The sequence below is a fragment of the Falco naumanni genome, chromosome 3 (assembly GCF_017639655.2).
Source record: "Falco naumanni isolate bFalNau1 chromosome 3, bFalNau1.pat, whole genome shotgun sequence".
Classification (NCBI taxonomy): Eukaryota; Metazoa; Chordata; class Aves; order Falconiformes; family Falconidae; genus Falco; species Falco naumanni.
The window spans coordinates 17,055,629-17,068,799 of record NC_054056.1 but is presented as its reverse complement, the minus strand read 5'-3'; the positions used below and the strand labels follow the sequence as shown (position 1 = coordinate 17,068,799).

General features: G+C 57.0%; 1 protein-coding gene across 4 annotated transcripts in view; it reads left to right on the top strand.

Annotated features, from left to right (window-relative positions):
• The window catches only part of AGRN (agrin), a 128,802-nt gene that overhangs the window by 112,439 nt on the left and 3,192 nt on the right, over positions 1 to 13,171 (top strand). For 2 of the 4 annotated variants that reach the window (XM_040587626.1, XM_040587624.1), the window contains 11 exons: positions 231 to 365; positions 531 to 627; positions 1,059 to 1,223; positions 2,020 to 2,131; positions 3,190 to 3,201; positions 4,441 to 4,557; positions 4,867 to 5,056; positions 5,836 to 5,923; positions 10,458 to 10,682; positions 11,369 to 11,472; positions 13,031 to 13,171. The exon at positions 13,031 to 13,171 is cut by the window's right edge and continues 2,088 nt beyond it. In XM_040587626.1, coding sequence (XP_040443560.1) covers positions 231 to 365; positions 531 to 627; positions 1,059 to 1,223; positions 2,020 to 2,131; positions 3,190 to 3,201; positions 4,441 to 4,557; positions 4,867 to 5,056; positions 5,836 to 5,923; positions 10,458 to 10,682; positions 11,369 to 11,472; positions 13,031 to 13,171 — 1,386 coding nt within the window. The remainder of the gene's footprint in view (positions 1 to 230; positions 366 to 530; positions 628 to 1,058; positions 1,224 to 2,019; positions 2,132 to 3,189; positions 3,202 to 4,440; positions 4,558 to 4,866; positions 5,057 to 5,835; positions 5,924 to 10,457; positions 10,683 to 11,368; positions 11,473 to 13,030) is intronic. The other 2 variants (XM_040587627.1, XM_040587625.1) reach the window with 1 other exon arrangement.

The following is a 13,171-nucleotide window of genomic DNA, read 5'->3' as shown; positions in this document are numbered from 1 at the left end:
ATCTGTTCTCATGCGCAAAAAAGTTTCCTCTTGCATTTTAGGGGCATAGTCTGGCAAGGGTATCATCTGCCGTTTCTGGGGTCCGCTGAGGGGGGCTTCTTGAGTCATGAGAACCCAACTGATTCTGGCAGGGCATTGGGAGACATCAGAGACATTTGTCTCTGGCCAAATCGTGCCTGATGGCTGTTGGTTTGGGATGCTGAGCTGACAGACTGCCTTTTCTGCTGCAGGCCCGACGTGTGCCGATGAGAGGAATCCCTGTGACCCTACGCCCTGCCACGTCTCTGCCACCTGTCTGGTGCTGCCAGAGGGAGGTGCCTTGTGCACCTGTCCCATGGGCCGGGAAGGAGACTTCTGCGAGCTAGGTGGGACGGGAGCTGGCAGAGGAGCGGGTCTGGGGAAGGGGGTGGAACTGAAGGTGCTGATTTCCCCAGCCTGGGTGGCCAGGAGGCCTTGCCCGCTGTGCCTCTGGGGCACTGGCTGAAGCTGCTCTGCCTCCTCTTCCTCACCATTCCCTCATTTGTGCCCAGTGACAGAGCAGGACCACACCATGCCCTTCCTCCCGGAGTTCAATGGCTTCTCCTACCTGGAGCTGAATGGGCTGCAGACCTTCGTTCCTGACCTGCAGTAAGTGCCAGGGAATGGGAGAGGGGCAGGCGAGTGCATCGTCTGCGTGGCTGGTTCGGGGGAGAGAGCTCAGGCTCTGAGCCTCGCCTGTCACACACTGGCTATCCCCAGGGGTCTTCCCTTTTGCCTGCTGGAGCTCTTTTCCAGAGGAGCTGGCATCGCCAGAATGCCTGCAGCCAGCCTGAGCCAGCACTGCACCCCATGTGCTTGGCATTACAACAGGCGGGGTAAATGGGCACCACAAAGCACCATCTCGAATGTGGCAGACGTGCCTCTTGCCTGGCAAGGATGCCTTACAGGGGCGGCATCTCTCTGCCGTACCTGTAGTCCCAGGCAGGCAGAAGTGTTCCAAGGGCTTGGCACATGGGGCCGAGGGAAGAGAGCGCATGGGCAGCCGGATTGGAGAGTATCCATAATCCTTCTCTCCTCAGGGACAAAATGTCCATGGAAGTTGTTTTCCTGGCCAAGAACCCCAGTGGCATGATCTTCTACAATGGCCAGAAGACAGATGGCAAAGGGGACTTTGTCTCTCTGAGCTTACACGATGGCTACCTGGAGTACAGATACGACCTGGGCAAAGGGGCAGCTGTGCTCAGGTAGGATGGGCTGCAGGCTGTAGAGCTGCTCATCATGGGGACGTGGCAGCGGAGGCCTGAGGGACAGCCTTAGGTGTCCAGCACTGGCTTTGAGCTCCCCTCCCAGAAAATCATAGAGTCAGGTTGGATTGGTTGAGTAGGTTGGAAAAGACCTTTAAAAGCTTCAAGTCCAACCATTAACCCAGCACTGCCAAGCCCACCGCTGAACCATGTCCCCAAGCACTGCATCTCTGCATTTTTTAAACACCTCCAGGGATGCTGATGCCACCACCTCCCTGGGCAGCCTGTTCCAATGCTTGGCCACCCTTTCAGTGAAGAAATTTTTCCTAATGTCCAATCTAAATCTCCCCTGGCATAGCTTGTGGCCATTTCATCTTGTCCTGTCGGTTGTTACCTGGTAGAAGAGACTGACCCCACCTTGCTACAACTGCCTTTCAGGTAGCTGTAGGGAGCAATGAGGGGTCCCTGAGTCTCCTCCAGGCTAAACACCCCCAGTTTGTAAGGAACCCTGGGGGGCAGGGGGGGGAGCAGACTTCATACTGGCCTTGGCTGTTTGCAGTAATGGTTTTTGGTCAGCTGTCCCTCTGTGGGACAGAGCAAAGCTGGGCCTGTCCCTGGCTTGTGCCTCTTTCCCAGGCTAATGCCGGGCTGGCTGTGAGCAGGGGCAGCCCAAGCTGGCCAGGCTGCGGTGGCCTGGGCAGCCCAAGGTGGTCAGGGGAGGTTTACAGTGCTGTGTTTGCAGGTGGTGGTGGCAGAGCTCTCACCCATGTGTCTTCTCCTCCCTTCTTATCACCAGGAGCAAAGAGCAAGTTCCCCTCAACACCTGGATAAGTGTCCTGTTGGAGAGGAACGGGCGCAAAGGAGTAATGAGGATCAACAATGGCGAGAGGGTGATGGGAGAGTCACCGGTAAGCTGATGGGCCAGGAGGGAGAGCCCTCTGGGCTTCCAGCCTTGCTCCTGTCATGTGTGACATGAGCTGAGAAGTTCCCAGGTTCAAGGGCACCCTGTGGTGCATGTCTTCAAGGGCAGAGGAGGAGAGGGCAAGACCTGAGGAGAAAAGGATGCTGCGGGGCAGAGCTCGCCCGCCTCTCTTAGCCGCTCTGCAGCCTGGTACCGGTGCTGTAGGACCTCAGCTGCGCGCTTCTCCCAGCTCTTCCCCCTCCTTGCCCCTTGCCACACAGAGCTGCAGCGCCTTCGCCAGCGACACGCATCCCTGACTCCTGGGGGCCTTGGTTTCAGGAATGTGTTCGATGGAGCCCCCCCTCACACACGTGCACACGCCCCTTGGCCTTTGTTTGCAGGTCCTCGACTGTCCTTGTCGGGGTCGGTACCCAAGGCCCCCTGGCAGCCCGGGCTGCCGCCGTGTTGGCCCGTGGGGGTATCAGCCCGTGCCCTTGATGCTGGGCACAGAGCTCGGCGGGAGGAGGTCACGGGGCAGTAGAAGCCCCGTTGCACTGTTGCTGCGGAACCCGTCAGTGCCTTCTCTCCTCTGTTTCCCAGCTGGCAGCCTACCTCTCTGACTTCTCCCTGTGCCCTGTCCCCTCTGCACTTCTGTCTCTGCCCGAACAGCAGTTCCCTGGGTGTCACGGCAGGGCCGCTGGCCTTCCTTTCATCCACCTTTCCAGCAGGGAAACTGGTAATGCAGAAAAAGCCCCATCTGCTGCTGAACTCTTCCCTGAGATCCACATCATTCCTGCCAAAGAAGGGATTTCTTCCTCCCTTCACTCTCAGTGTCTCAAGCTTCTCTCCAGGCGAAGGCTACCCCGGCTGGCAGCGGCCCCTCCTGTTGCCTTCTCCAGCTCCCCTTCCCCTTCCCTGGCTACCCCAGGCACTGGCTGCTGCAGTGGTCTTGCAGCCCCGCATGTTACGATGTTACCCACTGATCTTCCTTTTTTCTCTCTCTCTTTCTCTCTCTCCCTTTGATTTTCATTCGTATTTTTCCCTCCCCTGCTGTCTGGATCCCAGAAATCCCGTAAGGTAAAGATAAGTATGACCCACTGCACCTCCATCTCATTTGCCATTGGCACGTTGTTCTTTTTCGTTTTCCATTCAGATCTCAGTGTCTCACCCACTCCCCTTCCCATCTGACCAAGCAGCTGTAGGATCTCTGTAGATTAGAGACACTTGTATCCTCTCCCATCATTAATTTCCAGCCAGTTACATTTTGTTTTGGAAGCATTTCAATTAATCTGGTCATGTTTCTTGTGTTAACTCCACAAAGCATTAGCTAGTGATTCATATAACTGCATCTTTGCCTCGCTGCTGTGCCTCGGGCTCCATCCCAGGTGCTCGGGAAGGGACATCGCTTCTGTTGTGTGCCAAGTGAACCATGTGGCTGAAGACTCACCTGGACTTTCTGTGCTGTGCAGTTGGGGCTGCAGGGTGACAGCAAGGAGGGAGCCTTTCTCCTCCAAACACACAGCCACGTGAGATGCAGGAGAACCTCCTCTAGCCATGTGCTGTAGGGGACCTGTAGCAGCCGGATGAATCCAAGCTAAATCCCTCCGGTATGCGTTTGGGTTTAAGCATTAGCCCTGGTGAGAGGGAAGCAATATTTGTTTACTTGGTTTTGGGAGCCACGCAGAACTGGAGGCCTCCACGCCTGAGAGCATCTCCCCAAAATTAAATTCTCAGAAAATCTTTTCCTTGCGTGCCTGTTGGCAGGCAAGACCTTGCAGCTTGGCATGAGGAGGTTCACTGGAGGCCCGTTTCGCCCAGCACCCTTTAGACAGCCTGTTTGGTGCCAGATCCATGGAGCTCATCGCCTCCCTGTGCTCGGCACCGGCTCATGCCGGCAGTGCCGTGGCTGGTGACCAGCCGTAGGTCCCGGTGGCAGGGCAGGGAGGGCTGCAGGGCGTGCGGGACAGCTGGACTGGGGCAGTCCAGGGAATGGAGGAGGTGCAGGTGTGGTCCCAAGTGGGATGCAGAGCCTAGCCTGCCTCTCCCTGCCTGGCCCACCTCCTGCCTGCCTGCCCTCGGGCAGGGCTGTCCTGCCCAGCCCCTGCAGAGGTGCCCGCAGCAGCCTTGCTGCAGGACGCAGTCCGTGCCTTTCCCACCAGCCCGGCTTCTGGCTGTGCACGGGTGCCTGCTCCGCCTGCAGTGCTGCCCTGCTTGCAGCATCCTTTAGTCCCCGCGGAGCTGGGCCAAGTGCCCTGCTTGCAGCTTAGGGATAGCCTGGTATCTTCTCCATGTCACCTTCTCCCCTGTCCTCCCCAGGTGCCTCACACCTTCCTGAACCTGAAGGAGCCATTTTATGTCGGGGGAGCCCCTGATTTCAGCAAGCTAGCTCGAGCAGCCGCCATCTCCACCAGCTTCGATGGAGCTGTGCAGAGGGTAAGGCCTGACTGGGTGGCCCAGGGCAGGTGTCTGGCTGGGAGACGTGCCACCTGCATTGGCACCGCTAAAGGAGAGCAAGGACGAGCCTGGGTGGGCTGCCTCAGCCTGTGGGCCCATGTGCATGGGGGTACACCCAGTTGAAAAGTGGCAGAAGGGGAGATGGGCATGCATTACAGGAACACATGGGGCTGGCTTCCCATCTCCTCCTCCCCCCGAGGATATTGGCCTCTGTCCCCCCGCCAGCCCCGTGGAGAGGTGGGGCGGTGAACCCTGACCCTTGGGCTTCTTCTTCCTTATATCTGCCAGATCTCCATCAAGGGAGTGCCTGTGCTGAAGGAGCAGAACATCCGCAGCGCCATTGAGATCTCCCCCTTCCGAGGCCACCCCTGTACCCAGAAACCCAATCCTTGCCAGAACGGAGGCACTTGCAGCCCCCGGCTAGAGAGCTATGAGTGTGCCTGCCAGAGGGGCTTCTCTGGAGCTCACTGTGAGAAAGGTGAGGCTGCCAGGGTGGGGCTGGACGTGGACCCTCATCCACTAGCCAGACACGGCACTGAAACTGCTGGATGATTAGCTGGTGGCAGCAGGACAGCACACGGCTTGGGCCGAGCCTGGGGTCTTGTCCTTGTTGTGGTTGCTGGGAGGAACCCAGGGGAGACAAGCGGTGGCATTTGCAGGTTGGTGCTGTGGTGCAGCTGTGAAGCCGGGGCTATGCCGTTTCTCAGAAATGCAGGCGTTACACTGGATGCAGCAGGGCAAATGCTGCTGCCCACAGGTAGATCACCCAGCCCTGTCACCTCCTCCCGTCACTGCACTGTGATCCTGTCTCGTGTTGCTGTGCTCGGGGGGAGCAGCCTGGGGCAGGGAAATGTGGTTTGGTGCTGTAGCAGATTCACCTGGAGGGCCAGCGCAGCGCCTAGCTGTCTCCAGATCAGGGTTTCTTTCCTACGACCTCCCTGAGTTTAGCACCTGGGCCAGCACCAAGCCCCCGGGTTCCTCCCCAGCTTCAGCCAGGAAGCCAACAAGGCTGCAGATTCCATGGCAGTTGGCTGCAAAACAGGGAGATTGTCTGGACTCATGGGCTCTAAAGCCACAGTAAAGCTTTTCAGGGGCTTGCTCAGAGTGCCACAGTGCTGATGCGCTCCAAGGGATGGCAGGTTTGTGCATGCCTTCGTCCTGTTAGGAATGCGCAGTGTAAAGGGGGATTTTCCTAGTCTCTGAGGATGGACAGGCCATGCTACGTTGCCTGACAGCTCTTCTTTTTCCCACCTCCAGTGATCATTGAGAAGGCTGCTGGAGATGCAGAGGCCATTGCTTTTGATGGTAGGACATACATGGAGTACCACAATGCCGTGACGAAGAGGTAACTTGGCTGCTGAGCTGAACCAAGGACAAGAGAAGGAGTTAGGGCTGTTGGCAGGAGGAGGAGCTAGGGCTGAAGTCCGAGTGCAGCACTCAGAGGGGAGCAAGGCAAACTGGGGCCGGGAGCCATCACTTCCAGCCCTCACCCCTGAAGGAGCCTTGCTGGCAGAGGGCTTTCCCCACAGTGGCAGTGCCTGGCCAGCTTCAGGGCTGGCTGCTCTCGTTCTGCAGCGTGTGGGCCACGTTCTGGGTTAGCAGAGTCTGGTTTGGAAGTGGGATGAAGCTGGCTGAGTGCAGCCCATGAAGGTGGTTAATGTGGCCCATGCCCTGCTCCTGGTCATTGCCATTCTTTGCCCGCGTGCTCAGGAGCAGGTTGTGGGCTGGGTGAGCTGTGCTGAAGGGTGGTTCTGCCTGCCAGGTCCTTTGTCTCCCTGGCTGCACAGCAAGGGACGGGCTGTCGCTGCTGCAGGGTCTGCCGAGCCTTCTCCAGTATCTGCTCAACCCTGACCCCAGGGGCTAGGAGTACGTGTTTAGGTGCTGTGGTTTCTGTGGCTGTACTGGTCCCTGGGGCTTCTCTCTCCAGGTGAGCAGGGCTTGCTACACAGCTGTGGACTGAGGTCCTCAGCCCCTGGACCGGGTATTTCTCCAACAGGAGACTCTCGGTCCACTGTGGTCTGGCTTGGTACCCTTCCTCAGCAATGTGCTCCTGCAGCCCCCGGGGCTAATTCCCAGCTCCGTGGCACTGAGACAGGGTGTTGGATCAGGCTCCATCAATCTGCATCTTGCACCCTCCGACCCCCTGCTGCCCTGGCACCCTGCCTGGGAGGGCACCTCTGTTGAGCTGTTGTTTGTCGGTCTCTGTCTGTCTGTCTCTTCTCAATGTCCTTGTTTCTTTGTTTTCAAGCCACCTGACCAATGAGATCCCCGCGTAAGTACAGTCCTCCCTGCAGCCATCTGCCCTCCACCTCATCTCCCCTTGCCCCCCTGAGTGCCCACCCGTAGGGCAGGTGTGGGAGGAGGAATACAGGCACTCTCCCAGGGGGCTGCCATGGGCAGGGATTCCCGTTTCAGGGTGACGAGGACACAGGTACTGACCACAGGGCCCAAACACAGCCAAGATGCAGCAGGAGCTCCGCTGCCTGGCTCTGCTGCAGGCAGATGTCCTGGCAGCACGCTGCAACTTACCCTTAGTTGAAGTGGGTGAGCACAGAGGAAGAAAATTCCTGTGATTTGCCTCGTCCATCAGCGGCAAAGGCATTGGCGATGGAAGTCAGGGGTGCTAATCCTGCCCTGATTTTTCCAGCAGAATATGGCATTGCTGCTGTAGTGAGGAGGCCAGGCTGGGTGCTAGAAGTGTTCCCCAGTCCGGGGAATGCGGCCTGGGCAATGCCCTGCAATGTGCAGTGCAGCTGCGGGGCAGAAGAGGGGCCTGGGCAGGCGGATGGGGAGAAGGGCTCCTTCCCCAGAGCGGGCTTGACAGCTGTTGATTTGCTGCCTGTCTCTCCTGCTGAGCAGCAGGAGTGGAAGAGAAGCACTGGTTCGTGCAGCTGTATTGCCCGCTGTGTGGGGGAGTCCGAGTGATACCTGCCTTGTTACATCCCCATTTCACCTCATTTTCTACAAGCTGGGGTCAGGCAGAGGCTCAGGAGGCTGAGCTGTGTGCATGCATGCATGTTAACACCTGAGGAGCCACGGAGCCCATCTCCTGCATGTTCATGGTGGTTTGGGAGGTGCTGTGGTGTTTTGGAAAGGGATTTTTAGGAGCCAAGTATCCTCCTGAGCTAGACAGTGCCCTATAGCCACGAGGGGCATGTAGCGGCCTGCACGACTACTCTGCCACGTGGCAGAGTGCCCAGCTGTCCCTCTGCGCAGACACGAGCCACATCCCTGCAGATGAGCAGAAACCTGCTACCTTTGTGTCCTGCCTCTCCCAGTGCTCTGCAAAGGGAAGGTCACCGTTCCCAGCCTTGTTCCGGCCCGAGCCAGCCTATTTTGGCTGTGCATGCCCCATCCTGCAAGAGAGCTTAGCACTTCTCCCCAGATCCCTCTGCTGGGACTTGGCCGCAGCACTCAGTGGCCCTGCCAGGACCAAAGGACCCATTGGGCTGCCCATAAAAAGTAGTTTCTTCTGCCTCCAGGCAGACACCAGGGTGTGCCTTGGGCAGGACTAACGCCCCAATTGCTTCTCTGGGCTCTGCTGGCCGTGACATGCCCATACTTTTTTTTTTTTTTTTTTCCCTGTGAACATACATTTTTATATATACGTCTTGTTGGAGCTGATTGTAATGCCAGCCTGTAGCCCCTAACACCCCCAGGCAGTGCCAGCAGGACAGCTGGAGTCCTGGGTTTCCCCTTCTCCATGCACGTCCCACTGCCCAAGTGCCCCAAGGCTGACTCAGAAGCCTTGTGTGACCTTATCTAGCTCGGTGGGGGCCTGTTCTGTGGCGTCCCCAAGAACCAGCCTGAGACCTGCCTGAAGATCTGCCCAGGAAGGGGTCCTGGTGCAGGGCCATGGACCAAAAGCTCCCTTCCTCCAGCAGCGCTTCCCTCTGCCCTGCCAGTAGGGCAGCAGGGGTGACTAGCAGGAGCACTGATCGCCCTGACCCGGGGGAGCATTGCAGAGACCCTGCCCGGTGGGACAGGGCTGCATTCTCGTTGGCTTTATTATGCTCAGCCTGGCTAAGCAACAACTTGGAAACTTGTCTCGCTGGCTTGAGGAAACGCAGCCCCGGGGACGGTGGCTGAGGCTTCCTGCTCGTGCTGGGTGGTTTTCTTAGCTTGAGCGTCGTGTAGGGTGAAGAGCTGTTGCAGTTGAGCGGGGCTGTTCCCTGTCTGTGAGCAGGGTGGGAGGGAAGGGTCTCCTCCGCTGTCCTGCGCTTATCGCATGCTCCCCTTTCTTCCTGCATCTAAGTCCCGAAGCGCTGGACTATCCTGTGGAGCCCAGGTGAGTCAGTGCCAGGCTTTCAGCTCGTGTGTCTCGTGCTCTGCTGTTGCTGCATCAGCATGTCTCTGTCCCCGTGCGTGTTCTGTGTGTCCATACCCTTGGCTTTTTATTTATAAGGGATACAGCTCTGCAGGTGATGGGAGTAAACACGAAGGAAGCCCTGTCTCTCCAAGCATAGGAACAGCAGCTCCTGTGTGGCTGCAGCTCTGCCCCTTGCTCCTGGGGACTAGACAGCAAATAGCTGCAAGGGAGGGGAGAGGCCAAGCTGCCTTGGCAATACAGCAGGCTGCATGCAGAGCCCTTGTCCAGCCCTTTGGGCACAGTGTCCCTTGGGAATAAAAAGCTGTCTGTGTTGCCCGTGTTGTCTGGTCTATGTGTGCACATGTGTCAGCAGTGTGTCTCAGAGCATCCCAGGAGAGTGGATGGTGACTCCATATGGCAACTTCACCTGTCACCAGGAGCCTTTTGCCTGTTCCAAAAGGGACTGAGCAAAGATGGGGATGCCAATGTGGGAGAAACCCTGTCCTCCCTTCATTCCTCCCTTGGGAAAAGACACTGCATCTAGGAGTAAGAAGGCTTTGCTGCCTCTGTGGACAGTCTCCAACCCCTTCAAACCACAGGGTGCTCATCGTCTCACAGTCCCCAGCCTTGGGTTCCCGTGTGGCTTTTGTCAAGCAGAGGCAGCGGTAGAGCACGTACCTCTGAGGCTGGTGGCTGTGTGATGATGGCGTGGGGAGCGGTGGTCCCCAGGCGCCCCAGCTCTGCTTGCACCTTGGATGCCTGCCAGCAGGATAGTGAAATGGTGCTTGACCCCAGCACAGCTGGTGGCCGCAGCCCTCCCCACGTGGCCAACAGAGCCCCCTTTGTTCTGACCTCTCTCAAATCAGAGGCAGCTCTGTGGGGAAAACCCTTCTGCTGGCCAGACTGGGGCCAGCCGGGTGCTGTTGACCAACCCACATAACCCTGCTCTTCCTTCAGCATCTGCATATGAGGAGGCAAAACCAAGACTTGCGTATCGCAGCTTGCAGGGGTTGATGTACATGAACTTTATGCTTAGGGAGGGCAAAAGCAAGGGGCAATAGCCCCAGACTGTGTCTTTAAAGGTTCAAGCTGGATGTAGGGGGAAACACTTCATGCCCAGGAGAACGGTGCAGCCCCCTCTCAGGTCAGCAGGAGGATGAAGGAGCTCCAGTCCCAGTGTTCCCAAGCTCAGCTGGGCAGAGCCACAGCTGCCCTTGTCTAGCAGTGGTGCTGCTCTGAGCAGGAGCTGGGTTAGAGACCTCCAGAGGGCCATTGCTTTGATCCTGTGGCATGGTTTAGAGCGTTCCATCTGCTCCCCCTGCCATGCACCAGGCTGCCTGAGCAGGCTTGGGATGTTGCAAAGGCCGTGACCCCTCAAGTGCAGCAGGTAGGGACTGAGACCCCGTGCATAGCCCGATGCCAAAGGTTGGTTGAAGGTTATCCTCAGCAGGTGAGCTAGTTGACTGGGAACAGCAGAGAAGGCTGCTCTGAGGAGCTGCCTGCCTGCCTGTTGCTTTTGTATGTCTTTAACTCCGCTCTGTCTTCTTCCCTGCTCCCATCTGCCCTGCAGCGAGAAGGCCCTGCAATCCAACCACTTTGAACTAAGCATCAAAACAGAAGCCACTCAGGGGCTGATCCTGTGGAGCGGGAAGGGGCTGGAGCGATCAGACTACATCGCCCTCGCCATAGTGGATGGCTTCGTACAGATGACCTACGACCTCGGCTCCAAGCCTGTCATCCTACGATCCACGGTCCCAGTCAACACCAACCAGTGGATTCACATCAAAGCGTACAGGTGTGGAGGCTGGCAGGAGGGGGGAGCAGGGCCGTGGCAGGCTGCTGTGGGATGGGCAAGCTGGGAACTAGGGAGCCTGAGTCATGGCCGTGGCTCCGTGCCCTGTGATCCCCGAGGGTCACTCCTCTTCTTGGATAATAATAGAGGAGAGGCATGTGGGCAGTGCTGCACTGGAGGGGTGCGTGTTGTGGCACGCCTGGAAATGTCAAAGGGGCAGGCTCAAGGAGGTACGAAAGGTTCATGCCTTTTATTTTAGCTGGCTGAGGGTTTGACATTCTGTTCATGTTGAGCCTGAGCCGTCTCTTTTATTTTTATTGGTGGTGGGAGTGGTGAGCGGGTCATGCGGCTGGCATGCCGGGGATTTCTGCTGGTGGCTCTGGAGGGTGCGAGGGGAAGCTGTGGCTGCTGGCAGGGCCGGCAGCGGGGCGGTGGGATGCGCGGGGGATGCCGGAGGGGAGTGCTCGCCACTGCTGCGCGGTGCTCCCCGGGAGGCATTGCACCAAGGACCGAGGACCATGCTGTGCTACGTGGTCCGAGGGAGAGCTCTGCTCCCTGCTCTGCTCCAGGCGGAGTAGGGCTGACGGTGCCCAGCGTTTGGCTTTAGTGTAAAGCAGAGGGCAGCTCTGGGCTTTCCCTCTAAGGTCGCTAATCATCTTCTGTTTCTTCCTCCCTCCCTCCGGGAGCAGGGTACAGAGAGAAGGTTCCCTTCAAGTCGGCAATGAAGCCCCCATTGCTGGCTCCTCTCCGCTTGGTGCAACACAGCTAGATACAGATGGGGCCCTGTGGCTGGGTGAGTCGGTGTGGAAAGGGTGAACCTCCCCTGCGCCCCTTGCTGAGGGGCTCAGAGCCGGAGCTGGGATGCTGATGCTCCCTCACTTGTGTCAATGCGACACCTTTGCCTCCCAAGTGGCTCTGACAGGTCTGACGTTAAAAGTCCCTTGCTTGTTCTCTGCCTGCTAGGGCAGGATGCTAGCGGCAGATGAGGGACAAAGGGTTGGCTTTACCAAATGCCAGCCCTTTCCATGTCACCGTGTCCCCTGAGGGGAGCACCCTCTCCCTCTTCAGCCTGGGAGTGCTCCCGCCTGCCCAGTTCCCATGTGGAAGCCTCTGTCAGCTCACGAGCCTCCCAAATGCTACTTGCTTGGGTAAGTTGGGTTCCCAAGGGTGAAATGGCTGAATGGGGAGAAGGGTACTTCTGTCTGGAAATACGGAAATACCCAGGCTTTGAATGTTGCTTATTTGCGTAACAGAATAAGCAGGCATGCCAGAGCGTGCCCCTGTCTGCAGCAGTCAGTTCCATTTGTGTTGACATAAGTATTTTGATCCTGCAAACAGAGTTTGGCCCATTGCATCGATCTCGTACTGCCTGTGGCGGATCTGCCAGCACAGACAGAGGCTAGATTTGTCCCGTAACAGCTTAAATAGGCAAGAAATCCACCCACAAGCGCAGGATAATTGTGCTTTAACTACAACCAGTACGAATCCGAGCTAAGTGGATGGTAAAGTCCTTTTTGGAGCCCAAAGGGATGAAGGAAGGATGCCCAGTGATCAGGGATGCTGCAGGTCCTGGGCTTTGCTCATCCCTTGAGGAACTTGCATGGCTCAGCTCTCCAGCTGTAAGTTTAGGACTGGGCTTCTCCTCAGGCAGGTGCAGTGGCAGTCCTAGCGTTCCTGATTGCAAGGGGCCACAAGGACCACAGAAATCCATGGCAGAAATGTTCATTTGGGGATTTCGATCACCTGTAATGAAGAAACAGTAAATTAGATTGTATTTACACTTTTCGGAAGCATCTGTTCTTATCTTCCCAGTCGAAGCCTGTAGTTTCAGGTCTAACCTGACTTCAAAGGAGTTCATATTCAAAAACGTAGCCTTACCTCTGAGAAGGCAGTGTCCCAGATGCCTAGAAATCAACCTAGAAGTTACGTGGAAAGCAAAATTTTTCCATGAGAAAATTGCTTGGCTTTCCCACTGGCTTTTCCAAAGGTTGTGTTTGCAATCAGCCCTTTGTAATTTCAGGGCCTGGAATGAGCCATAGCTGACATTTCAGTAACTGAAACAAAATGCAGTTTGAATTTGGGACCAACCTCCAAGGAAATGAAGTGTTTTAAGTTCAGCTGGTATTTTAGAATTCAAGTTACTGTTTTAATGGGAAACCTGTATGTATTGGTTGGAAGTGGCATTTCCCTGACTCGAGTGGAAATAAGTACTAGCCAGTAAAGAGGTTTTTCCCCTGCTGTGGTAAAGGTATTCCCGGCAGCGCCTGCATGCACGACGCTGCCTGGGGCAGGCTGCTGGCACAGCCATGTCCCCTGTCCTCCCCCCTGACCTTCTGCGCTGTCTCTTGCAGGGGGAATGGAGAAGCTGAGCGTGGCTCACAAGCTGCCCAAGGCCTACAGCACTGGCTTTATTGGCTGCATAAGGGACGTGATTGTCGACCGCCAAGAACTGCATCTGGTGGAGGACGCTTTAAACAACCCCACAATATTAC